The sequence below is a fragment of the Mauremys reevesii genome, linkage group 2 (assembly GCF_016161935.1).
Source record: "Mauremys reevesii isolate NIE-2019 linkage group 2, ASM1616193v1, whole genome shotgun sequence".
In the NCBI taxonomy this organism is placed as follows: domain Eukaryota; kingdom Metazoa; phylum Chordata; order Testudines; family Geoemydidae; genus Mauremys; species Mauremys reevesii.
The window spans coordinates 16,097,369-16,125,278 of record NC_052624.1 but is presented as its reverse complement, the minus strand read 5'-3'; the positions used below and the strand labels follow the sequence as shown (position 1 = coordinate 16,125,278).

Genomic DNA, 27,910 nt, shown 5'->3' with positions numbered 1-27,910 from the left:
TCTTTTGTCTGGCAAAAAAAATTTCCCTGGAACCTAACATCCCCATAGTTACATTAATTCTTATGGGGAAATTTGATTAGCTTAACATCGTTTCACTTAAAGTAGCATTTTTCAGGATCACAACTACAACATTAAGCGTGGAGTTACTGTACTAAAAATATCCATGACTAAAACGTAGCCTTAATCATTCCACCCTGAAAGGAGCTTTCACAGACTTGGGTAAGTACAGGATGGACAATTGCATGATGTGGGGCCTCTTCCTATGCTATGCATGCCCACCCAGATTTACCAGTTTTGAGTCCCCTTTCCCGGTGGAAGCAGCGGGGACAATGTGTCCCACTGACATGAGTGAGAGCCCGGCACATGGAATAAATGTACAATGAGCTACAAAGTGTATTCTTTAGTTCATATTAAGGGCCACATGCTAGCAAAGTTCCATGAAAATTTGAAATAATATTTAGTGTAGAGTTGCTGCATGCATACATGACATTCCACTACAGCCTGGATTTGGATGGTACAGGTAATTATTACATAGTTGGAACTGAAACACCAGTATCTCATTGAACAAATAGATAATATTGAAGGGGTTTCATTTCTTTGCACATGTGCTGTTGGGGTTGCATTTCATTACACAAATATTGAATGTGCAAAGAAATGCAACCCCAATTGGGGTTTGAATGCAGAATCCTGTAAATGCAATGCAGGCACTTTATCCACTAGGCTACAATAATCGTCCTATAGGAAAAACGGGCAGTTCTGCTGTTAAACCAGCCAGAGGAACGGGGGTGGGGAGAATTTTGAGATGGAGAGGTTGAGGCCAAAATGTCCAGACTTCTTGTTAGTTGTATAACTGGTATATTATAAAGGCACAATCCTTAAGAGTGTCTGAAGTTTGTTTGTGCTTAAAAAATCATGTTTTGCATTTAGGATGATTATGCAATCTGGGATGAGACCAATTTTTGCTCTGCCATCTGCTCATTTTGCCACACACTTTCACTGGAGAGAGAGAGAGAGAAAAAACACCCAACTCCCCTCCCCCAAAAAAACACCACCTCCAAAAACAAAAAAGAGAGAACAAAGTTAATTTTTAATGAAAAACTGTTCAATCACAAGTTGTTTTTATGCACTGTGCAAAAAAAAGAGTATGCTACTGGATGAGGTACAAATGTATTGTTGCTGTTAAAGAGGGATTGAATAGAGGTTCTCTGATGCTCCCAAAAAGGGTGCCAATTTTGGTGGTGGCTCTTGTGATTTAGATACTTCTCCATAAGGAACCAGATGAAGACCCACCAAACAGCCATTAGCTGATAACTTTTAGCCACTACTAAAATGGCCTGCATTTGAACCGACACCCAAGAGTGTGTGTGTGTGTTTGTTTTCTACATCAGGAAAAATATTTGTTCAGCCCTGGAGCCAAAGCTCAAACTGCAGTTAGTTATCTCATTACAGAACTTCTGTTCACAAAGTTGAATAACTGAGAGGTATATAGTGTGAGTTGCGCATTACCCACCTCTCTGATCAGATGGATGGTAAACTTGAGCCTTACAGAAAACATTTAATTATTAATTTAAAAAAACCTGTGTTAGTCTAAATGATGAGACTGGAAAGTGATCTAAATAGAACAGGCAGCAGGGGGTGTAATATAATTGCAGTTTGTTTTCATTAATTAAGGATGACCGTGCATACTTGTCTCATGGTTCCACTTCACTTGATCAATCGTGTGCTCCTCTCTAATTTGTGAAAATACATAGGTTATTTTCCCAACGCCATGCTGTGTGTCTTCTCTCTCCTAGACACGTTACATATTTTCAGATTATCTCTGTTTTCTCTTGTTAATTGCTTTAAATAGTGCATAAAAATAATAACAATGTCACTGCTAGAGGCAAGATATTTGTGTTGGTGAACAAGTGTGTATATCCCAAATATCATCTATGAATTTCAGTGGAATCTCGATACCTAACTCTGTTAGTCTCCTTTGAAAGTCCTAGCATAAGGTCCTAGGTTCTGAGTCTCAGGGGATGAGGCCTAGGCCCCTGAAAAGCATTCCGTACTTCCACCTTATTCAAGCAAATCTCCCATTGACTTCAGAGTCAGGGAGTGCTGAAGAGGGCCCTTATTTTACAGCAGTTGTTAAAGCTTACTTGTAAAGTAGTACGTGGTATGCCGGTGTATGTTTCAGGAATAAAACTGTGGACTAGAACAATACGAATACCTAAAGCAAAGCAGGAGAAAGGTATTAATGTAAGGCATTAATTTTCCTTTTCTCCCCTTTAGGATCTTAGCTCGTTTGCCATGCCATTCCTGGATGGAGATGTGGAGAGCTCAGACAAAAGTGCTTCTCGAAAGGTAGGATGTTTCAAAGGTTTCATCCTCCTTGCAATTTCATAGTGCTTATGGTAGTATAAACACGTTTTATTTTACTTAGGTTTGCAGAGGCTGGGAGTCTTGGGCCCAGATTCTTCCTTGATGTAAATCCCCAACGTCCATGGAATTAGACCAGGGATAAAGGTAGCCACTGCTGGATTGCCCTGCACCACTGTTGTACTAATGTGATACTTCCTTTGAAGAAAGAAAAACAGTCCCTACTACAGCACTGTTGCTATAAACACTGCAAATTAAATTTAACTTAATGCAGTAACACTCCTCACTGAATTACAACAGTTATCCCTAGGAATATGGTTAGCTACTGTGATTCACTGAGAGGCGTTGCTGTCTGGTGTTGTACAGTAAACAAACAGATGTCCATGGGTGTCAGTTTGTTCCCTGTGAACAGCTTCCTGACCTCTGGCCAATGAGTCCTTTTAACTCTTTATGGTCTTTTTGATCTGTTTATTCCCAGTATTGGCAAAATAAGCTGTAAAAGGTAACTGGTGCCAAGGAAGTAGGAGCTTCCTATTTAATAGCTCAGGCATTCTCCCTTAATCCCCCTGGAGGTATCTTATCGGAATCCACTCCCTTGCCTTCCTGCTTGTTTTTTTAGAAGCCTGCTGTTAAACTAAACCAAACATACTAATTTGGCAAACATCCCTTGCCAAACAGTCAGACAAATACATAGAAAGATAGTTCTAGAGCAGCTCCACGTCTTTTACAGTGGCACCAGTTGTGATGGGGTCTCCTGGCTCTCAAAGTCCTGGCCTCATAGCGCCAATAGAGTTGGGAAGATGCTGTCACTTGTTATGATCTCATTCCAACATGGCTGGACCTGCAGTAGGTCCAGAGTGTGTGTGTGTGGGGGGCATGCTATCTAATCTGGAGAATGAAGAGTAGACCTCCCCGAAAAAGTGCCAATTCAGCCTATAGCTGAAAAATGGCTTATTCTGACTCACAATAACACTTAAGCAAAGAATATTAACTCTATGGTTAAATGAGACCTCTTACAGTCTATCACAGTGTCTGTATTTTGTGGCTCAACGCAGGGGAAATGACAAATATTGTCCTAATGAAGTTAATATGTATCCAGAAGTGACACTTAAATAAATTGGCTTTTGTCAGCAATTTTTTCTCTATTATTTTGCACCTCAGGGTAAAAAATAATCAAGTTAGAAGCTGGTCCATTCAATCAGTAGTTGAGTATCCTAATGTCACTGGCCTTGTTCTTTTTGGTGTTGGAACTTCTAAGACTGTGATGCTGGTGTCAGAGATGGATGGAAGGTAACTCAGGTAGACACTGGATGGGGAAAAAATGTACTGAAAGAGATATATATTTGGTGGATTAGCATAAAATGAATAGTGTGATATCTTTGTGCTGAATTTTTATGATGATGAAAGGCAGTAATTTCTGGCTAAAAACTGCTTTCTCCATCTAGAGTCTCCTATTTTCTCTTGATGATGGGAAAACTATGAGGGTCAATCCTGAAAAAAAAGTACCAGATTTTCTCTTGTGGTCTTACTCATTCCCAAGGCTGTGTGATGCCTCTTTGAAGTCCTCCTTTGACATTTTGGAGGTGCCTGAATTTTTCCTACTAGTTTTGTGATGTCATTCTGACCAGAGACCTTCTTGGGAAGAGCTGGAACAATGTTTCCCAGCAGCCATGTCTTCTTTCTGCAGCTCCAGTAAAGATATTTTTTAAACACTTGGGCCCAGCTCTGCTCTGCTGTCACTCAGCCTGCAGAACTGCCATTGACTTCAAATTCTATGCATGGAACAGCTGTAGGTTTGGGCCTCGAAGAGGTATGAAATTGCTTTTATAAACTGGATGATTTTTTGATTGAAATCTAGCACTTTCAGTGCTTCGTAATATTCGACTTCAAGCTGTGTTCAACCTGTGCTCCAAAATGGAATGAGATCAAATGACTATGCCCAATCTCCGACGGGACATAAACCATATGTTAAAATCCATTACATGCATCTCATCCTACCCATTACCATGCAGTTCATGAGCGGGTCTCTCCCACAACTGAATTAGTCCTAGTATCAATCAGTAGTATGTTATATAATTCTAAATAAAAATCTAAATCAGCCTTTTCTGAAGATAAGCAAACAAACAATTCAAATTAATATTTACTTCAGGTAAAGTGGTTCTCCTTTGTCCAAGGTTGAAGTCACAGTCTGACACATCTGACTTGCACATGCAAAAAGAGATGACTCCTTTATATATAGCATCTGCATTTCCAATGTCCCAGTCATTTTGGAGACCTGCAGTAAATCAGAAATGTCTTTCTTTTCATACTTAAATCCCTTTACTGTCTAGGTTATAGAGTGAGTTAAAGCTGAGTAATCCACAAGATCTCATTATCATCTGCTTTTAAAGTTTTTCATTAAATTTGACTGTTCTTCCTTGTGAAAGGATTCAAAGGCATTTTTAGAAAATGTATTTGTAAGTGTTCCCTGTGGCGCTCATCACTATAATATCTGAGCAGCTCACAACCATTAATGAATGTATCATCCTAACATCCCTTTCAGGCAGGGAAGTATTATCCTTATTGTACAAATAGTGAACTGAAGGACTGAAAATGCTTTGCCCAAGATCACACAAGAAGTCTTGGCAGATCTAGGAATAGAAGGCAGATATCCTGAGTCCCTTCAGTGCCTTAATTGCTTAAACTTAATAATAATAATAAGCTATAACAATCCTTCCTCTCCTCACTGTCTGGTGCTGTGTGAACAAGGAGTTAATCTCAGCTCAGCTTTCTCCTTCACTGCTCAGGGCAGGACTACAGTTTGACTGTTTGGAAACCCTTCTCATGTAAGCTTCTGGTGTGACATGCTACCAAAGCAGCACTTGTTGATTGGATGAATGTTCTCCCTCATCTGTACATAGGGGGAAGTACATCAGTATTCATGCTGTTAGACCCTTATGGAGAACTTGGTACTGTTGACCTCCAAATATGCCTATTCAGGAGTTCCCTGAAATGATGTAAGTCCTCCTTTCTGATGGAACTCAGGAGCATCGTTAAGACAATTAGTTCCCCCCACCTCCAGAGATCTTATGTATGGAGTCCCACAAAGCTCAGTCCTGATGTATTCAACATGGATATGAAATAGCTGGTGAGAATGAGAGACAACATGGACTGAAGCCTCAGCAGTATACTCTGATATATAAAATCATAGAATTGTAGGACTGGAAGGGACCTTGAGAGGTCATCTAATCCAGTCCCCTGCATCTAGACCATGCCTAACGGGTATTTGGAGATTTTTAAGAGCAAGTTAGACAATGATGGAGAATCCAGAACCTCCCTAGACAATTTATTCCAGTGCTTAACTACCCTGACTGTTAGGAAATTTTTCCTAATGTCCAATTTATACCGCCTTTGCTGCAATTTAAGCCCATTGCTTCTTGTCCTTGTCCTATCCTCAGAGATTAACAAGAACAATTTACCTCCCTTCTTCTAATAACAACCTTTTATGTACTCAAAAACTGTTGTCAGTCTTCTCTGCTCCAGTTTTTTCAATCTTCCCTCATAGGTCATGTTTGCTAGACCTTTAATCATTTTTGTTGCTCTTCTTTGGATTTTCTCCAATTGTCCACGTGTTTCCTGAAATGTGGCACCCAGAACTGGACATAATAGTCCAGTTGAGGCCTAATCAGCATGGAGTAGAGCGGAAGAATTACTTCTTGTGCCTTCCTTACAACACTTCTGCTAATACATCCCAGAATGATGTTTGCTTTTTTTTGCAACAGTCTTACACTGTTCACTCATATTTAGCTTGTTGATCCAATATGACCCCAGATTCCTTTCTGCAGTACTCTTTCCTAGACAGCCCGCAAGCTCCCTCTGTCCTGGCCCAGTCTCCTGTCATGTCCCTTCCCTGCTTTGTGGAGATGGGATACAGGACAAGGGGTAGGAGCGGGGTGAGGGGGACGCCCTGACATCAGCATCCCTCTTTCCCCCCATCCCCTGCACAGCAAGCAGGAGGCTCCCAGGAGCAGCTCCAAGGCAGAGGGCAGGAGCAACACATGGCAGTGCAGGGAGGGACATCTGAGTGCCCAGTAATTGATAGCCTGCTGGGCGGCTGTCCAGAGGGAACTTAGGGGAGTTGATGGGGGGCTGCCGGTCCACCCTGGTTCCAAGCCCCCACCAGGTAGCTCCAATGGGCTGATCTTCCTGCAAGCAGTGGACAAAGCAGGCGGCATTGCGCAACTTTAAATGAGCATGTTCTCTAATAGATCAGCAACATAACAACATTAACCGGGATGCCTTTGTGAGAAGTTACTGTACTCTCTGGGAATGGTTTTTCAACCAGTTATGCACTTACCATATTGTAGCTCCATCTAGGTTGTGTTTTCCTTAGTTTATGAGAATGTCATGTGAGACAGTATCAAAAGCCTTACTAAAGTCAAGATATATCACATCTCCTGCTTCCCCCCATACAGAAGGTTGTTACCCTGTCAAAGAAAGCTATTAAATTGGTTCGACATGATTTGTTGTTGATAAATCCATGCTGACTGTTATTTATTACCTTATTATCTTCTAGGTGTTTGCAGATTATTTGCTCCATTATCTTTTCAGGTACTGAAGTTAAGCTGACTTTACTAAACACTATTGTTAGAATTGGAATTGCTCATTTATGAGCATAAACTTGACCTAGTTGGCATTACTGAAATCTGGTGGAAAGAGTCACACAATTGGAATGTGAGATAATGGTTATGGTCTATTTAGGAAGGATTGAGTGGGCAAAAGGGGATGGGGAGTGACATTCTGTCCAATATAGTGTTTCCTGTTTCCACTGGAAAATTGGAAGCAAAAGATCTTGAATTCATCTGGATTAATATTCTGACAGATAAAGTACAAGATGGGATACCAGTTGCCATCTGCTACAGACCACCAAATCACACTAGAGAACAGAATGATCGGCTCGTTAAGCCGTATCTGTAATGTGTAGGGGAGAAAAAAAATGCATTATCATGAGGGACTTCAATCTGAGCAACATATCCTCTCATGCTTCCAGTACTAAAATAGCCTTATAATTTCAAAAAGCTATAGAAGACAATTCCTTAACTCATAAAGTGGCAGGCACATTAATTATTAATGACCCTCTATGCCCAGCACACAGAGGGTTGGAGAATGGAAAATCCCCCAGGAAAGGACAGGAAGGGACAAAATATTAGAAATTTCTTTTTAAATAAGATACATTCCCTAGCATGGGAGACCATCACCGGAAAGAGCTGGAGGAGAGAGGATCCTGGACTCCCTGAAGGACACTAAGACCCAAAGCGCTCTCAGGAGGGGTCAGAAAAGTGAGGGAGGGTCTTGCATGCAGGGCTGGGTGGGAGTACCCACCTGGGTGGTGCTCTGGGAAAGGCTTGCTTAAGCTATTAGGGACAATCAAGTAAATGTAATCAAGTCTTTATGATCCCTTGTACCTAAGGTACCACTATTTTTTATTTCTGTGGTTAATTCCTGTTTATCTATCAAGATAAGGTCTAACATAGAAGCCTCCTTTGCTGGATGCAATACTTACTCTCTCCTGTCCATCTCTTTTTGAACCTAGGGGATTTACTCATTTTTCTCTCACCCCATTGATACTCTGTGCTGCAGTCCCCATCATGTCAGCTGAAGAAGAACGGATGAGACTCCATTAAGGAGTGTCCCCAAGGGCTCTCTATTAACAGTGGGCACTTCTTTTTCCATGAGTGCTGAATACCCAGGCCTGGTTTACGCTTAAAATTTAGATTGACTAGCTACATCACCCAGGAGTGCGAAAAATTCACACCCGTGAGCTCCATAGTTAAGCCGACCTAAACCCCGTGTAGCTATGGCTTGGTCGATAAAAGAATTTTTCCATCGACCTCACTAGTGCTGCTTGAAGAGGTAGATCAACGACAGCCATGGAAAAACCTCTTCCATCAATGTAGGAAGTGTGTACAGTGGCATAGCTGCAGTGCTGTAGGTTTGCCACACTAGCACCTGGAGTGTAGCATGGCCTCAGCCTCTAAAGTACTTCCAACCCCTGCTGGCTCTGGGAACTGAGATCAGAAATGTAACCCAAGTCATTCACATGGAAGCTCAGAGCACTCTCACTAGGCTACCGGGTCAGCCAACTTGGTCACATCCGATTTTATTTTAGGAAGTTGACATCTCTCTGATTCTTTAGGATGCTTTATCATCTCCTTGCTGTCACTCATGCAGAATCAAGGAAAGTAATAGTGCAGAGCATAACCACATGCTGCATGGGAATGCAAACCCTCCATTATCTTCTGGTCTAATCAAGCCAGCTCTTCTGATTCTATGAGATCTTTTGTTCCACCGGAATGAGGAAATCATCCAATTAAGTTTATCAAAGAGCCTCTTATTGAGATTCACTGGAAGGGCAGGAAATAAGTACAGACTTCTAGCTAGTGTATTCTCTCTAATTACATTTATTCTCCCCATCAAGGAAAGTGGAAGGAGAATCCTTTTCTGTAAATCTGCCTTCATTTTTTTCAGTATAGAAGCATAATTAAGGTCAAATAACTCTCTGAAAGAGAAGGATAACAAAACCCAAATGTTCCATAAACATCCTAGCCCCTTTGAATGGGAAGAGGGGGAAGGGCAGTACAGGAGTATTTAATAGGAGCTGGGTTCAAGGCACAAATTTCAGATCAAAATATTTCCTAAATTCAGCAGTGTCCAAAATCAGGATATTAGTTTGAGCCCATTTCTAGTCTGGGAATAAGACAATATTTTCAAACCTGAGTACCTATAGTTAAGCATCTAAATACATAATCAGAAGTTGAATCAAAGTGGACTGAATTTTCAGAGGTGCTGGGCACCACAAATTCCTTTGAACTCATGGTCAGATGGATGGTGAGAGGGATCATTTTAGCAGCAGTGTTTGGGATAGATTTTAGAGGAGTGGTATGTGTATCCAGGAGGCCAGAGAAGAGTACTTTGCAGTCTTCAAAACCAAAGTCCAGACAAGTGCCTTAGCTTTTGGGACAGAACGGAAAAATCAGATTTTCAGTAAGAAATAGAGGAAAGGAAGCCACAAGATTTGGATGTGAGGGAGGAACAAGAGGCAGGGTTGAAGATGAAGAGGAGGATGTTGAGTAGTGTTAGCAGTGATGGAGAATGGGGAAGATGATATTCATTTAGGAGAACAGATTGATTAACTTTGTCTTGGCTGTATAAGCTTGAGTGGTCAGTGAATCATCCAATCAGAAATCCAGAGGCACCAAGGTGTGGGATTTGGCTCTGAGATCAGGGGTGGAGAAGTATGGAGTCCTCAGCATAGAGATGATAGTTTAGTCTGTGTCTCTAGATAAAGTTGTCCAGGGATAGGGTATAGATGAAGATCATGTGAGGACCAACAACAGAGCTGTGTTGGACATCTGTGGTGAGGGAGTGAATGAGGGATGAGGGGAGACATTAAAAGAGACACTAAAAGAGTGGTCAGAGAGAGAATGGGGATCTAAGATAACATTGCCTTGAAAACCTAGGGAGAATGGGGTATTGAGGAGAAGGGAGAGAGAAGTAGCTTAAAGAGCAGCCGAAAGGAGGAGGATGGAGTACAGGAAGCTATCATTAGAGACTTTGGTGAGAGCAGTTTCAGTGGAGTGGAAGGATGGAACCAGATTGGAGGGGATGTCTGATGGAATATGTCTATATGTTTCTAGATAATCTTGTATAGTGTTTTTCATGCTGAAAGAACTCAACATACTTTACAAACGATATTAAGTAGAGAAATCACATTGCCACTGAAGTGTGGCCTTCTCTGGGATGGCACATGAAATGTGCCTGACAGTGCACAGCATCACCACCCAGCAGGTGAGGATAGGAAGTGAAGAAGAATACCATATCCAGATGAAACTAGAAGGGGAAGTTTGTTAGGCAGGATGCAGTTACCTGGGCTGAATTTTCACTAGGGTGCCCAGGTTAACACAGCTCCAGTGAAAAGTGCTAGGGCAGGGTGGCCAGACTTACTGGCCCTCCAAGCCACATACAACAATCATCAGAAATTCGAGAGCCAGGGCACACCTGGTGGGGGCTAGGGCTTGGAGCTTCAGCCCTGCGGGAGGCACCTGACAGGACTTGGGGATTCAGCCCTGCTCCTGCTGAAGCCCTGAGCCCCAGAAGGAGCACCCCGCAGGGCTGAAGCCCCGAGACCCCACTCCCCACTGAGCAGAAACCCGTACCCCACCAGCCCACTGCAAGGCAGAGGTCCCGAGCTCCCCCTCCCAGGCAGGTGGATGTAGCATGGGGGAGCATTGCAGGGGTTCCACGAGCCGCATTTGTTAAAGAACGGCACATGGCTCATGAGCCACAGTTTGGCCACCCCTGTGCTAGGGAGTCTTTTAATAACCATTTTACATGTCATCCAAAAAGCAGAATAGGGTCTTCAAGGTATTAGTGAGCAATGTATCACACAGCCTCCTCTCTCCATCCTTGCCAATGCTTGCAGCCTCAATCCAAGTTTTAGGGACACTACGCTTAAACCTGGATCTTAAAAACCCTGTGAATATGTGCTCTGCCCCAACTCAGCAGTGCAGGAAGCTTTCCCTTCTTTAATTAGGTGTTTGAACTTGGCATCTTTGACTTAGACTGTCTTAGCCAGTGAGCATGTTTTCATTTTATTTCATTAGACCTCACTTGCGTACGTATTAATTTACATTGTGTTTCCATTGTTTATTTTGATCACTTATCTCTTAATACCCACTTATCCAGTCTGGATTGAATGAGCCATTGTGTCATGTACCACATACATATAGACCTATCCTATTCACACTGTGCTTGTTTTCCTGCACCAACATACAATAATGTGAGAGGGTTATCACTGAGAGAAATTGGAGAGTGACATTTGCATCTACATCACAGCCAGACAAATTTTTCAAAGGCACAAATGGGAGTTAGATTCCTACTTGACTTTGAAAGTATACTGCAAGGAACATAAAGAACAAGAAAAATGATCCATCTGGTCTTGTATCCTGACTTAAACAGTAGCCAATGCTGGATGCTTCAGAGGGAGAAATAAGAACCTCACAAATGCATCAGACTATTCAATTCTATACCATGGGAGAAATTTCTTCCTGAGGCCAGCTAGTGATGCTTTTGTGCCTTGAAGCATGAAGATTGATAGTGATTTGTGACATATACTAGCAAGGCTAAATTGTTGCTGCTTTTTATATAAATGACTCATCCTTTTTGGAAATCTACTAAGCTGTTAGCTTCAGATATTCTAAGAAGGAAGTACTAGTCTGTTGCCCAAAGAAAAGTCACAGGCTTCTATCCCTCTGTGATGGAGTGACATATATGTAGTGAGCATGCAGTACTGTTATGAAAGAACTCATGGCAGTAATTTCCTTTCATTTAGTAACATGCACTTAAAATGTTCTGCTTCTCCCCCTGGTGCTCAGCTGGTTGATCCACCACCATTTCTCTTACTCATGTTAAAGTGAATAAAAGATACTACTGCTTCTGCATGCTATTTCAGAACAATTTTCTTTCATAATATTTAAACAAGATACATTGATAAGTTACTTAAGAAATGTCTAAACTTAGATTTTTTTTTTGCCCCCAAATTTCTGTAGATGCGTTAGCACAGGAAAGTCCTGTACTATAAATAAGCACTTAAAACGATATCTTTTATCATTGTTTTGATTTTGCTAGATAAGCTTTCGGGGGGAAAAAACTAATAAAGATGACGCGCGAAAAATTATTGACACTTCACTGTTTTACATTCTTACAGAACTTGTCTTTTAGGTAAAATATTAATGAAATTATCCATTTGCAAGTGTTTTGAAATTGTAGTGATTGCAGCTTTGTGGTTATGAATGATGATGAACTCAAATTTATAGAACTGTGCCTCTAACCCTCACTTCCAGTTAATGTCTTTGGCCATAACCAAATTTAAATTTGCAGTGTTCTCCGGATATGCTGTGAATATCAGCTTCTCATGTTAATTGACTGTTTCAGAAGATATACTTGTGAGCAAAAGCTATGTGGCAGTAATTTCAGTCAGCTTAGTCATATGAATTGCATTATAATATTTCTGTAAAATTAGCAATAGCTTTAAAAATGTTACTACTTTGAAGATGTTTACGTAGTATACTAAGTATTGGTTTTATTTATATTGTGGTAGTGCCTGCAGGATCAAGCCCTTTGTGCTATACAAACAGATAACAAAAATGGTCTTTGCCCCAGAGGGCTTACAGCAGTGGTCCCCAAACTGTGGGGCACCCCCCCCAGGGAGCACGGAAGACTGTCCAGTGGGGCGCAGTGGGGTCTGGGCCAGCCCCACAGGGCAGAGGGCCAGGGAGGGAGTGCCACCTAGCCCTGCTCTGCCCCCAGTTCCACTCTGGCCCCTACTACCGGCCATCGGCCCCCACTCTTGGGTCCCGGCTGTGGCTCTGCTCCTGGCCCCAGACGTGGCCCAGCCATGACTCTGCTCTCAGGCCAGGGGGGCATGGAAACATTCCATTACTGGTAAGGGGGGGCGCGAGAGGAAAAGTTTGGGCACCACTGGCTTATAGTCTAAGTAAAGGAAGTATTCTCATTATATAGGTGGGGGTAGGACTCATGCATTAGAGAAAGTGATTTTCTCAAGGACACACAAGGAGTCTGTGAAAGAGCTGGGAAGACCCAGTCAAGTTCCTTAACCATAAGATCATCCTTCTTTTCTGTAGAAAGGAAATGGTCAAGTCCATTATATAGTGCTACAGTTAGAACAGGGGTCGGCAACCTTTCAGGAGTGGTGTGCCGAGTCTTCATTTATTCACTCTAATTTAAGGTTTTGCGTGCCGGTAATACATTTTAACGTTTTTAGAAGGTCTCTTTCTATAAGTCTATAATGTATAACTAAACTATTGTTGTATGCAAAGTAAATAAGGTTTTTTAAATGTTTAAGAAGCTTCATTTAAAATTAAATTAAAATGCAAAGCCCCCCGGACCGGTGGCCAGGACCCGGGCAGTGTGAGTGCCCCTGAAAATCAGCTCGTGTGCCGCCTTCGGCACGTGTGCCATAGGTTGCCTACCCCTGAGTTAGAATTAATATAAATAGTTCTGTTCTGTCAAAATTATAGGCCCTCCCATCCAGATCCACTTCTTCCATGAAGGTTATGGGGGAGTCAGGTAATAGGTAATAATTGGAGATATACCAATCTCCTAGAACTGGAAGGGACCTCGAAAGGTCATCGAGTCCAGCCCCCTGCCTTCACTAGCAGGACCAATTTTTGCCCCAGATCCCTAAGTGGCCTCCTCAAGGATTGAACTCACAACCCTGGGTTTAGCAAGCCAATGCTCAAACCACTGAGCTATCCCTCAGAGATAGCTAAGTATTTATATTCATGTAAAAATGAATATGTATGTATAAAAATTATGTAAATCTGATTGTATTTCTCTCCCTACCATAGGTTGCTTGTCATCTTTGATTATAAACTCCTCAGGGCCTGGACTGTAGTTTTATACAGTAACTTCTCACTTAAACTCGTCCTGGTTAACGTTGTTTCGTTGTTACGTTGCTGATCAATTAGAGAACGTGCTTGTTTAAAGTTGTGCGATGCTCCCTTATAATGTTGTTTGGCAACCTCCTGCTTTGTCCACTGCTTGCAGAAAGAGCAGCCTGTTGGAGCTAGCTGTGGGGGCTTGGAATCAGGGTGGGCCGGCAGCCCCCCAATCAGCTCTCCACTCCCCTAAGTTCCTTGTGCAGCAGCCGCTCAGCAGGCTATCAATTGCCGGCAGTTCAGCTGTCCCTCCCCCCACTGCCATGTGCTGCTCCTGCCCTCTGCCTTGGAGCTGCTCCTGGGAGCCTCCTGTATGCTGTGCAAGATGGGGAGGAGGGGGGCTAATGTTAGGGTGTCCCCCTCACCCCTCTCCTACCCCCCGGTACCTCATCTCCACAGAGTGGGGGGGGGCACACACCACAGGGCTCAGGACAGAGGGAGTTTGCTGGCAGCAGCTGCTGTCCCAACTTGCTGATCTACTTTAAAAGGGCAGTATACTTAGAGTGGTGGCAGCATACTTAAAGGGGCAATGCTTCTCTCTCTCTCTCTCACACATGGTGAGTGTCTCTCATGCTGTCTCCCCTCCCTCCATTCATGCTGTCTTGTAGAATGTGAGGCTACATTAACAACAATGTGTTAACCCTTGAGGGCTCAGCCGAGTGCTAGTTCATCATTTAGCAGTAAGGCAGTCCCTGGGAAATACCCCACTGTCTTCCACCCTCTGACTCCACCATCTCAACCAAGCTTCACAATCATCATTCCTGTGTACAGCATTACATTGTTTGTTTAAAACTTATACTGTGTGTGTGTGTGTGTGTGTGTGTGTGTGTGTGTGTGTGTGTGTGTGTACACATAAATAAAAAATTTCCTTGGAACGTAAACCACCCCTCACCCTCATTTACATTAATTCTTATGAGGAAATTGGATTCGCTTAACATCGTTTCAATTGAAGTATCATTTTTTCAGGAACATAACTACAAGGTTAAGCGAGGAGTTATTGTATGTATTTGTACAGTTGCAACACAATAGTTCTCTGATCAGGTCATACGTTTATGGTATGATCCTACATTGTGCAGGTGAGAAGATTGAACTGGCACAAAGTATAAATTGATGAACAGGACAGGAGTTGTGGGGTAGCCCGATCCTGTGGTAATGAGAGTGTTGCTATTTGGCTGCTATGTTACTCCTGGCTACTAAGCAGGCGTAAGTTCTAGAGGAGAACATGTAGCTAAGCACCTTATAAGAGGATCTTGCTTAAGATGGCAGATTTGCATGTTGTTTGCTTAAACCTTTTACCCTTTATTTAACAGGTGCAAGTGAGAGTGAAGGAACAGGCATGCAAGGGGTTTGGAACTCAATACAACTCACTTCAGACAGATGAACCTAGCACTTAAACTCACTTTTGTCCATGTGTGGTATCTGCTAGCAAATGTGGAGAGCAAGGATCTTGTTGCACTCTCTTTTCAAGATCAAAATATTTTATTCATAAGAAAATCTCCCCCTCCCCCAACAGTTTTATGGGATTTTTTGGGTCTTAGTTTTCCCTCTGAGCTTATGCAGTTGGGGTAACACAGATCTCTGTGCTGAGGGCCACACCAGTCCTATTCACCAAATCAGTCCCACTGAGCTTTGTGCTGGCCCTTTGCACAGGGGTGAATTTCACCCCGATTGTTGTTTTTGGACACTTAGACACATATGTAATTGCACTGAGAATGTTTGTTTGGGATGGTTGTTCATTTCCTTGTAATGAGTTTAATGACTTCACAAGCTATGGCTGCAGTGCAGTTCAGAGGTGCTGATTCCCAGCCAGGTAGACAGACTTGTGGTCATTGCACCACGGGAGGCAGCTCACGCTTGGAACCCGGGCTCAGGCAGGCTTCGACTCGGGTCACTGCCCTGAGCCACTGCCCATGCCGCAACATCCACACTGCTATTCTTTGCACTCTAGCTTGAGCTGAGCTCGTGAGAGTCTGTCTGCCCACATTGGGAATCCCAACGCCCAGCTGCGGTATGGACATACCCACAGAGGCAGGTTCTGAGACTTTTAAGGGAACACACTGGGTTGAATTAATGTTTTGTTTTTCTTTTCCCTCCTCAGGTGGAAGAGAGCTACCATATGGGCAGCCCTTCGAAAGGCCTTTTCTCAAAAGGGCTCCAAAATCGACCTTCCAGCCCCGTTTCTGCCCCTGTGAGACCTAAACATAGCCCAGGTTCACCAAAAACAGTGTTCCCCTTCCCAAATCAGGAGTCTCCCCCACGCTCCCCACGCCGAATGAGCTTCAGTGGGATCTTCAGGTCCTCTTCCAAAGAATCCTCTCCCAGTTCTAACCCGTCTACCTCGCCCGGTGGCATCAAGTTTTTCACCAGATCAAGAAAAAGTAAGAAATTGATCATGTTATTTCAGGAAGATACACTGTACCTCTGGGCTTGACCTATTCTTTACCTGCCTATAGTAAAGTAAGTGTGGATGGGGAACGTGCTGTTTATTATCAATTTCACTTAAGGTGTTTATCAGTTTCTTGCACACTAACTGTCCTGTACAAAATGAACATGAGATTCCTACAAGCAAAGGGACAAATCTAGCCCTGTGCAGAGAGCCAGCACATAAGTCAGATTTAAGGCTTGGGATGAAATCCTGTCCCTATTGAAGTCGATGGGAATTTTGCCATTGGCTTCAGTGCGCCTGGGATTTCGTCCATGGGATTTAAGTGGAACTGAAGTGATGCATGTCGTTAGTGACGGCCCTCTGCACAGGGTGAACTTAACTCAGAATGAGCGAGGTTCTGCTTCATTAACCACCTAGAGAATTTCAGCAGTGACTTTCCCGATGTTATTTATGCTATTATAGAACAAATTATCCTTACCAGGCAGAGGAAAATGACATGCATTCCTGATCTGATGACAATGGAGAGGGTATTTAGGCTCATCTATCTGAAACCAATAGGTACTTCAACCGGTATGATTGAGCACAACTAACTACTTTTTATTACACACAGATTGTGCCTCTTCAGTAGTTTGTGCACCTGTTACTGAATGAGCCACTTGAATAACTTATTTGTCAAGGAAACAATTTACTTGCATGTTTTAAAATGTAATAATATAACCAGAGAGTTAGAGCTCACGCAGCTCAGAGGCGCTAGGAAACAGACATACTTACAGGTGAATCACAGAAAAGAACGTGCTCACGTTTCCTCTGCTGCTTATTATTAGGAATTGTTGGAATTGTTTGACTGTTTGGATTGTCTGTGGTTTGGTTTGTGTGAATGGAAGAACTAAAATCCTGTATAGGTGCACAGGCACAGTAGTACTGATGCCTATAGCTGTGTTTGGCTAATGTATATTGTACCGATAGTCGTCTTTGATCCACAGGAATCATAAGGGACCTTTTAATTTTTTTTTTTACTTGAACAGAATTCCAGGAAAATATTTATTTTGATCAAAATAAGCAATTTTGTGCTGACTTTTGTACATACGAATAGTCTCACATGTATGTGGTACCTGCATATGCACACAGAATTGTAGAGGATTTGCAGTTACATTTGGCAAGACGTTCTGCAGAGTCATTTGAAGTAAGATCTTTACCAGTCCCTTCACCACACTGAACCACTTCCCAGGGACTGAAGCCTAGAGAAGGGGGTGTTTCGAGGGGAGTCCAATTTGTATTACACACAATTAGAGATGATATGTCCAGTTTAGCCATATCAATCAGGGGCATTAGTTCTTCCATAGCTAAAGTTTAAACAGGTTTTCTAGTAGTCTGTTGTTTTTTTTTTAGCCCCTCCACAAAGCTCATGCACCATTTAAATCCCATTTTAGCCTTATTTTGTGGTTTTGAGTGTGTCGTAAGTGCTGTATATACTTTATGCTAGCTCACTGCACATGGAAGAATTTCATCCTGCCAGAATAATAATAATAATAATAATAATATAATATATATTGCATAGCAAAGTATGCCAGTGACACTTTGATTATTTAGGTGCTGCCTAGTTATGCTCCTAAGCAGGGCTGGAAGGTGAAATCTGATCCTAGCCAGATTAACCCATCCATCAGAATATTAAGCGAAAGGATCCTCCAGCACTCAGCAAAAGCACTGAGTTAGGGTCATGTCACTATACAGCAGAGCCAGGAATAGGAACAGACTCTCATGCCATATTTTTGAGCCAACAGAAGACATCAGTCACCTTCCTGGGAGAGAAATCATTGCAGTAGTCATGCTGTTTATTTTCTTAGCGCAGGAATAGCCGCCTCTCGGAGAGAGAGTGATGTTGATTCAAGTGCATACACCAGTAACTTTTGCCCTTCCATAGCTATAAGACAGAATGTCACTTTTATTCCAGGTGATGTTCCCTTCCCTAAGATCCCTTCTAAAGGAGACTTAAATAGATACCTGCCTCTCCCTCCATTCTCCCCCACTTTTTGGTAGATTTTATATCTACGTAGGAATTACATGCTTAAGACTTACTACATTTATTTTTATGTCATTTCTTTTTAAAGTGCCTTTCCAAGGCTCCAGGAACTTTATGGCATCTGATAAACAACAGTGACATATTGGGGCTTTTTATAATTAAATCTTGTGAATGCTACTTGCTCAGTAAATAAAGAATGGTTTTATGGATTATGAAACACTAATGTAACTTATTAAACCTTATCCAAAACAAAGCCTTTATCACTTCAACTTCATTGTCTGAATGAGGGGATTTTCTTAGAAAAAAGTATTCAAACCAGCCATATAAGATCAGTACTGCGTTACTGTGGTGATGGGCAATCTGGAATGGCCTACGTTAGTGAGGCATACTCAAGCATGTGCTTATTGAACTGGGGTTTTGATCATGATGTATCTCTAAATTGGTGCTAATGATGCACTGCACCTTTCCCTTGTTGGTCATGTAGCAAATCCTCATGTAATCTAGTCTGCAGCTGAAAGAAGAACGAAATAAAACTTTAAATTTTGGATTATTGCTTTACAAGAGAATCTGTGAAATAATCATTTCCCACCATCCTGGAAAATTATGTAGCCAAGTCTTCTGCTTTTCCTCCTTCCATGCAGATTTCAAAACATATATTAACATGTTGATCCATGTGATCCTGTTTCTCTTGGCAGTGACACCGTCACATGTTCTCGGTTTAAAGCGTACATATGCGGTATTTGAAGTGCTTGATTTGTCTGTCTCCTCCGCCCCCCCCCTTTCCCGCCCCACCACACTTTGTTTCTGAGCTTGTGCAATACGGGATAAGTAATAGTGGTTGGAATAAGACTATGTTAAAACAGAAATTGAACTGAAGATATGAAGCCTAAGATCCTTTCCCATGTAAAGGTAAAAGTTAAAAGCACTTTGTCATCTTGGTGATTTAACATGGTTTAAAATGTTTAAGGTTCCTCTCTGTCTCATTCTTTGCTGGCTTACCTTAGTGGTGTTCTGAGTAATAACCTATTGATTCTGGTCTAAAAAAAGTTTGTGCCATGAGAAGGAAAATATTTTCCTGCACGTGACTGCAGCAGTTTTGTTAGGTTGCTAGCGACTGTGTAAACTGATTGTTAGAGCTCAGTGTCTGTCACGGTGCCTTTTTCTGTACAAAGGAACGTGACCGAGCGGCGTTCACTATGCTTCCCCTCATTTTGTAGCTGGAGTTCCTTCTGGATGAAGTTTGTACATTTCAGTCAAGTAAACTGCTCAGTTTCAAGAAGAGTGTGAAAGTAAAAATCCAAAAAAACCTCAAACCCCAACACAATCTGTATCAGATATTCATATGTGTGTTTGTAAATAACTTTGTTTAAAAATATGAAGTTTCCAGACAATTGTTTTTAAAGAGCTAAGATTAAAATTTAAAACCACATTATTAGAATATTGTTTTAAAAAGCATAGGTTTGAAACCCAGGAAATTCAAGGTTTGGATCAAAGTTCCACGAATTACTGACTGTATCAGTATCCATCTTCTATCTATGCACTAGAACACCATTTACTCTCTACATTTATATATCATGTACATTTCCAATAGTGACCACAAACTCTTATCTTACATATGATACAGATCTAAAAATGACCTCCTACCCATCTAATATCAGCCAAATCCAAGGATGTCCTGCAGTCATTTTATAAAGCCTTGGCTAGATGGCATCTGGAGTACAGTATCGAGTTTTAGTCACTTGTGAATATAGAGGTAAGCAAGAAACAGTCCATCATAGAACAACCTTTCAATAGAGTGGAGGCAGCTAGGTAGGAAGACAGTGAATACATTGGGATTATTGAGTGTTAAAAGAAGATGATTGACATGACACAACTGAAGTATTGTAACTGGCTAAGGATTATTATAGAGTCAGTCTATTTGAGGTTGTTTTTCAGACCTGAATAAAGAGACAATAGGTAGGTTTAACTGAATTGTTGCTATGCTATGAAAAGTGATTTTAAAACTGACATTTTTGGAATTGCTTTACAGTGACTCCATATCACATTTGCTCAGCTTGCAAGTAAACCTGTTCTTTCTAATCGCCAGCCCTGCAAACTCAGTCTGGGATCCGAAGCTCTGTTCTTTCTGCTTTACAGTCATTCGTTTATGAGCTGCATCTCGCTTTAGAGGGAACATATATAAGAATTGAAGACAGAATTAATTTACAGAGTAGGGAATAGGTGGGCAGACTCTCAGCTGAGATGCTGAAATTCAGAATTGTTAATATTTGTAAGTAAACATTGATAACTATATGGAATTTAATATGTTAATAGGGAATATTAATTTTGTGTTTTTTGAAGTACACCTCTACCTCGATATAATGCTGTCCTCAGGAGCTAAAAAATCTTACCGCGTTATAGGTGAAACTGCGTTATATTGAACTTGCTTTGAGAAGGCTGAAGGGAAAAGTCAAGACTTGCAGCTGCAAGCTGGACTGAAGAACTCTGAGGGGAGACTGCTGGGTGAGGAAAGGGACCAGTGGAAGTATGTGACTGTGAGAACCAGGCAGAGGAAAAGACTGGCTAGTGAAGGAGAAACAGAGCACAGGAACAGGTTTGCCGAGTTGGATAATGAATAAGGGGCTTAGCAGGCAGTAACAGACGGTAGGAGGGCAAGGAAGAAGAGAAAAGCAGCTAGTCCTGTAAGAAGAGGGGAAGAGCCAATGGAGATACCTAGAATTCAGAGCGCCAGGAGGATACAGGATGACTCGCAGAAGCTTGCAAGGGAGAATAAAAGACAAGAGGACTTGCAGCCAGAAAGACCAGGAGGAAGTCCAGAGAAACACACTGTTACCAGGAAAAGGCAGGTCTCAGTGATTGGTGACTCCTTGCTAAGAGGAAAGACAGGCCTGTCACCAGAGCTGACCTGGAGAACAGAAGGGTGTGCTGTCTGCCGGGAGAAGATATGGGATGTGGACCTGAGGCTGAAGAGATTCTTAATGGGAAAAGGAAAGAATCTACTGATTATCCTTCATGTGGGAACAAAGAACACAGCTAGATTCTCACTGGAACGTATTGAGGGAGACTATGCCAGGCTGGAGAAGATGCTTAAGGAAATGGAGGCTCAGGTGATCTTCAGTGGGATTTTGCCTGTGCCTAAAGGAGGAGAACAAAGATGAGACAAGATTATGATGATCAACAGATGGCTTAGGCAGTGGTGCTATAAAGAGGGCTTTGGAGTGTTTGCCCACTGGGAGGCATTCGTGGATAGAGGACAGTTCTCACGGAATGGACTCCACTTGAACAGGGAGGGAAATAGACTTATGGGATGGAGGTTGGCAGAACTCACTAAAAGAGCTTTAAACTAGGAACTCGGGAGACCATTGGGCGATGCTCATGTAATCTCCAGAAGGAGCATTTGAGGATGATAAAGCCATTGTGGAGAAACTAAATTAGTTCTTTGCCCCGGTCTTCACAGTGGAGGATGTGAGGGAGATTCCCAAACCTGAGCCATTCTTTTTAGGTGACAAATCTGAGGAACTGTCCCAGATTGAGGTGTCGTTAGAGGAGGTTTTGGAACAAACTGATAAATTAAACAGTAATAAGTCACCAGGACCAGATGGTATTCACCCAGAAGTTCTGAAGGAACTCAAATGTGAAATTGCAGAACTACTAACTGTTGTCTGTAACCTGTCATTTTAAATCAGCTTCTGTACCAAATGACAGGAGGATAGCTGATGTGATACCAATTTTTAAAAAGAGCTCCAGAGGTGATCCTGGCAATTACAGGCCAGTAAGCCTGACTTCAGTACTGGGCAAACTGGTTGAAACTATAGTAAAGAACAAAATTGTCAGACACATAGATGAACATAATTTGTTGGGGAAAAGTCAACATGGTTTTTGTGAAGGGAAATCATGCCTCACCAATCTACTAGATTTTTTTGAGGGGGTCAACAAGCATGTGGACAAGGGGAATCCAGTGGATATAGTGTATTTAGATTTTTAGAAAGCCTTTGACAAGGTCCCTCACCAAAGGCTCTTAAGCAAAGTACGCTGTCATGGGATAAGAGGGAAGGTCCTCTCATGGATTAGTAACTAGTTAAAAGATAGGAAACAAAGGGTAGGAATAAGTGGTCAGTTTTTAGAATGGAGAGAGTTAAATTGTGGTGTCCCTCAGAGTCTGTACTGGGACCAGTCCTATTCAACATATTCATAAATGATCTTGGAAAAGTAAACAGTGAGGTGGAAAAATTTGCAGATATAAAACTATTCAATATAGCTAAGTCCCAGGCAGACTGCGAAGAGCTACAAAAGGATCTCACAAAACGGGGCGACCGGGCAACAAAATGACAGATGAAATTCAATGTTGATAAACACAAAGTAATCCACATTGGAAAACATAATCCCAACTATACATATAAAATGATGGGGTCTAAATTAGCTGTTACCACTCACAAAAGAGATCTTGGAGTCATTGTGGATAGTTCTCAGGAAAATAAAGTAAGAATGGACACAGCAACGGAGAAAGGAACAGCAGCGGGTAGGAGAATGGACATTAAGAGGAAGAATAATGCTGATACCAATCAGGTATGTGATACTGGCAGAAGAATGACTGTACCCAGTCGGGCGAGGAATGTGGGCAAAGCCAAGCAGCAACAGTTAAGGTGTTTGTACACTGGTGCAAGGAGCCTAGATAACAAAATGGAAGAACTGGAACTATTGGTGCAGAAAGTGAAGCCACATATTATAGGGATAACGGAAACATGGTAGAATAGTAGTAGAGTATGTGCTGTTCAGAAAAGAGAAAAATAAAGGCAAAGGTGGTGGAGTAGCATTGTATATTAATGATGAGGTAGACAGTAAAGAAATTAGAAGTGGTGGAATGGATAGGACAGAGTCTGGGCCAAATTCACTTTGGGGAAGAAAGCCACTAGAGGTTCTCCTGATATAGTGCTTGGGTGTGCTACAGACCACCAGGATCCAATTTGGAGATGGATAGAGACCTCTTTAATGTTTTCAGTGAAATAAATACTACTTGGAATTGTGTGATTATGGGAGACTTTAACTACCCAGACATAGATTGGAGGACAAGTGCTAATAATAATAGTAGGGCCCGGATTTTCCTGGATGGGATAGCTCACAGATTTCTTCAACAAATAATTGCTGAACCAACAAAATGTGATACCATTTTAGATTTGGTATTGGTGAGTAGTAAGGACCTCATAGAAGAACTTGTTGTAGAGGACAACCTTGGTTTGAGTGATCATGAGTTAATTCAGTTTAAACTAAATGGAAGGATAAACAAAAATAGATCCGCAAGAAGGGTCCTTGATTTCAAAAGAGTAAACTTTAAAAAACTAAGGAAATTAGTTAAGGAAGTGGACTGGACTGAGGGATCTCAGTCCAGTCCACATTCAGAACTAAAGGATCTGAATGTGGAGGAGGCTTGGAATTACTTTAAATCAAAGTTGCACAAGCTATCTGAAGCCTGCATTCAAACTGGAACAGATGCAGGGAAAAGCTACTAGGATGATCTGAGGAATGGAAAACCTACCTTATGAGAGGAGACTCAGAGCTTGGATTGGTTAGCCTAACGAAAATAAGGCTGTGTGGAGATATGATTGCTCTCTATAAATACATCAGAGGGATAAATACCAGGGAGGGAAAGTAGTTATTTAAATTAAGCGCCTATCTGGACACAAGTACAAATGGCTATAAACTGGCCATCAGCAAGTTTAGATTTGAAATTAGTTGAAAGTTTCTAGCAATCAGAGGATTGAAGTTCTGGAATAGCATTCCAAGGGGAGCAGTGGGGGCAAAATACCTAACTGGCTTCAAGACTGAGCTTGGTAAGTTTATGGAGAGTATGGTATGATGGTAAGAGCAGGTTGGACAAAACACCTCTCAGGAATGGTCTAGATAATACTTAGTCCTGCTTTGAGTGCAGGGGACTGGACAAGATGACCTCTCAAGGAACCTTCCAGTTCTATGATTCTATGATGGGACTGCCTACGATGGCAAGTGGTCCATTGGCGACTGCCAGTAGCAAAAATCCTGAACTGCTGAGATGGGACACTAGATGGGGAGGCTCTGAATTACTAGAGATAATTCTTTCCCAAGTATCTTACTGGAAGGTCTTGCCCCCGTACTCCGGGTCTAGCTGATGGCCATATTTGGGGTCGGAAAGGAATTTTCTCCCAGGTCAGATTGGCAGACACCCTCTGGGTTTTTTGCCTTCCTCTGCCACATGGGGTCCGGGTCACTTGCAGGTTTAAACTAGTGTAAATGGTGAATTCTCTGTAACTTGAAGTTTTTAAACCATCATTTGAGGACTTCAGTAAGGTAGCCAGAAGTTAGGGGTCTATTTCAGGAGTGGGTGAGGTTCTGTGGCCTGCAATGTGCAAGAGGTCAGAATAGATCAGAGGTAGGCAAACTACGTGGCCCATGGGACCGTCCTGCCCGGCCCTTGAGCTCCTGGCCCCTCCCCCGTAGCCACGCCACCACGCGGGCAGCGCTCTGGGCGGCGGGGCTGCAAGCTCCTGCCGGGCAGAGCGGCAGTGTGTCTAGCTCCAGCCTGGCGGCGCGGCTACCAGATATGCTGCTCTGAGCGTCATGGTAAGGGGGCCGGGGCTGGGGGGGTTGGGTAAGGGGTGGTGGGGCAGTTGGGACAGGGAACAAGGAGTGGTTGGATGGGGCAGAGGTTCTGCGGGAGGGTGGTGGTGGTCAGGGGACGGGGAACGGGGGGTTTGATAGGTGTGGGGTCCCGGGGCCTGTCAGAGGGTGGGGGTGTGGATAGAGGTTGGGTGACTGGGAGCGGGGGGCTTGGATTGGGGTGGGGCCCCGGGGGGGGAGGTTAGGGGTGGGAGGTCCTGGGAGGGAGCGGTTAGGGGACAAGGAGCAGGGTCAGTTGGATGGGTCAGAGGTTCTGAGGGGGGCAGTCAGGGGGCGGGAAGTGGGAGGGGGCTGTTTGGGGAGGCACAGCCTTCCCCACCCGGCGCTCCATACAGCTTTGCAACCCCAATGTGCCCCTCGGGGCAAAAAGTTTGCTCACCCCTGGACAAGATGATCATGATGGTCCCTTCTGACCTGCAAGTCTATGAGTCTACTGGTAATCACAGGCGAGACTAATTATATTGTTCAATTGGAGGGATGATTGAGGTACTACACAAAGATTTCCACATACCTTATTTATTATAATGCTGTTTCTCTGGGAGAGCAGATAATGGATAGATTGTTTTCTGTGTACAAAAAGGATATGCACACTGCATGCTATACTGTCTTATACCTGAAGATGGTGCAAGTAGCTCTATTTTCCTATATCCTAATGATAAAATGGAAAAAGCTTGGGGTTTTCATGATGCAGCATTTAAGCTTTCCTCTGAGGAAGGCCTCCTAACTATGATAGATCTGAATAGTAAAGCTTCTCCTCAGGTTTTATGCTGAATTTGATTTCTCCCACGATTTGTTTTAGAATTGCTTTGCTTCTTATTTTGGTAACAAGTTGCTGTGAAGCTGCTTACTCTGTAATGAGTGCAAGAGCTTATGCAAATTATCAGGATCAGTTAGACAGGTCAGCCTGACAAAGGGCATTCTGGATGAATAGCTTGCAGCTGTGCTCAACACAGGCGTATTTTTACAGTGTTAGGCTCAAACTCCTGACAGACATTACTCTAAAGAATAGGCTTCCTTAATATATATTCCTGTAAAATGGATACACATTCTGTTAATTGGCTGTCCGAAGTTCACTGATTTTGCTCAGGGATTCTAAATTTAGATTGCTCTTTGAGGTCAGTAAGTACAATCCATAGTGTGTTTCCCTCCCAGCCTTTGAAATGCTACTGTATGTAAATATCAGTTATAAGTTGTGTTGTGAAATACTACAACTGTGGGCTTTTTCCCCCAATATCTCTATTATCCTGCGTGTGGAACAGCTTCTTCTGATACTACTGGGACCAATTGCTCCTTGCTATGGGAAACCCAGCAGGGTGGGAGCTAAAGTTTGGGAAATAACCTTGAGGAAGTTTTCTTCCTGATCATTCGGGGGGGAGATGGGAGGGCGCAGAATTTACCCCTCTCCTTGGAAAGCATTCCCCAAGTCCTCCAGGATCCACAGGGATTCCAGGTCAACAGGAGAGGCAGGAACTTTGGTGTGGAAGCTGAGTGATGTCTTTGGACCTCCACCATAGTTACCCCCAAGACTCACCCTTTAAGATAAATCCTCATCAAAGAGAGGGTAACATGGAAAGATAAGGCAGCTTTGAGCTTTATTATCTTCCTTCCCTGATCTCTGTAGGATTGGTATGGAGGACAATAGGTGTTCCTCCCAGCAATCTCTCCAGTCCAATCACTCCCAGCCCTCTCCCTGGACTGGTGAAGAACCCTCTGTGAAACCCAGGGAAAGAGGACGGGCCATCTGTGTCTGTTTTCTTTTATAATGCTGATGTGTGAAAATATCTAACTACCATTTTCTGCTGGTATTCTCCCCACAAGGTGGATTTGCGCTGCTTATTGGGCTTGTCTAAACTAAAAAAATCGTATGTTACTGATGTGTCAGCAATGGGTACAGCCGAAAATGTGTTATGTATAGTTTAGCTGAAAACACAGACAAAGGCAAGTAATGTCCAACTCTGTTTCAGCTGCACCCGTTACTGGCATCTATTGTCAGGAATGGGTCATTTTTAGTATAGACTGGGCCATAATTAGTAGCATATTTTCCTTCCAGTCATCTGGAAAGGGCTTCTGATTAATTTCCTGTTTCCATCCTAGCCTCACATTTCCAATATTACCCTGCAGTTATGGGTAGATGAAGTACTTACAACATACCCATGTTCTTTATGTCTATGTATAATTTTAAATATATATTTTAAAGTCTCTTAAAGTTACCACTGGGCTGTAGCGAGTGACTTAGAGGGAATGGCTCAGAAAACTGAGGTGTTTCTGAATTTGAAATGCCTCTTTGTGAGAATAATTTCCAGCTGTTGTATTGGCTGAGAAGGACAGGCACTGTGGTGCCTAATTCCTTCCGATCTTCTGTTTCTTTTCCTCAACATGGGACTGAAATCTTGGTACTTCCTGGAAATCTTCAGATATGCTTTTGGTGTCAGCTTAAGACATTCATTCTGGACAACACTTAAATAATTAAGTATCAGAGGGGTAGCCATGTTAGTCTGGATCTGTAAAAAGCAACAAAGAGTCCTGTGGCACCTTATCTGTTAGTCTTTGTTGCTTTTTAAATAATTAAGTGACTTCATTTTCTCTTGTCCCTTATGAATGTGATGTCAGTGTTCTTAATTTTTCTTGTCTACGTACTTACTAAAAGCAAATATGTGAATTGTTCTTTTAGTAACAGTAAAGAGACTGTAGAGAAGAACTAGCCTTTCTTGGAAGTCTTTAGCAATGGATTGAGAGTCAGTAAAACGTCAAATGAACTTTTTTGCCTCAGCAAGGTTGAAATAGAAACAAAACATTCTGAACTTCCCTCAGAGTTGATTCACCTTGGTGGAGCTTTCACTGCTAATGCCCTGTTGGTTCAGTGGATACCAGTGGTCTTCAGGGGAGACACCGTTTTACTTGGGAGAAGCCACAATTTAAAGACGCAAACAGCTTCCTTTCCTGACAGGTCATGCTGCAAACAACAGTAGAGAAGACTAAAGGATAGAAGTAATA

The 27,910-nt window shown here is 42.5% G+C and overlaps 1 protein-coding gene across 13 annotated transcripts in view; it reads left to right on the top strand.

Moving 5' to 3' along the window:
* Positions 1-27,910, top strand: part of PRKAG2 (protein kinase AMP-activated non-catalytic subunit gamma 2) — a 361,996-nt gene that overhangs the window by 103,703 nt on the left and 230,383 nt on the right. For 12 of the 13 annotated variants that reach the window (XR_005593967.1, XR_005593965.1, XR_005593966.1 and 9 more), the window contains exons 2-3: positions 2,275-2,346; positions 15,958-16,237. Coding sequence is in view for 8 of the 13 variants with exons in the window: in XM_039524125.1 (XP_039380059.1) it covers positions 2,275-2,346; positions 15,958-16,237 (352 nt within the window). In the remaining 5 variants the exon portion in view is untranslated. Of the gene's footprint in view, positions 1-2,274; positions 2,347-2,425; positions 2,509-15,957; positions 16,238-27,910 lie in introns of those variants that run through there. The other variant, XM_039524131.1, reaches the window with a different exon arrangement.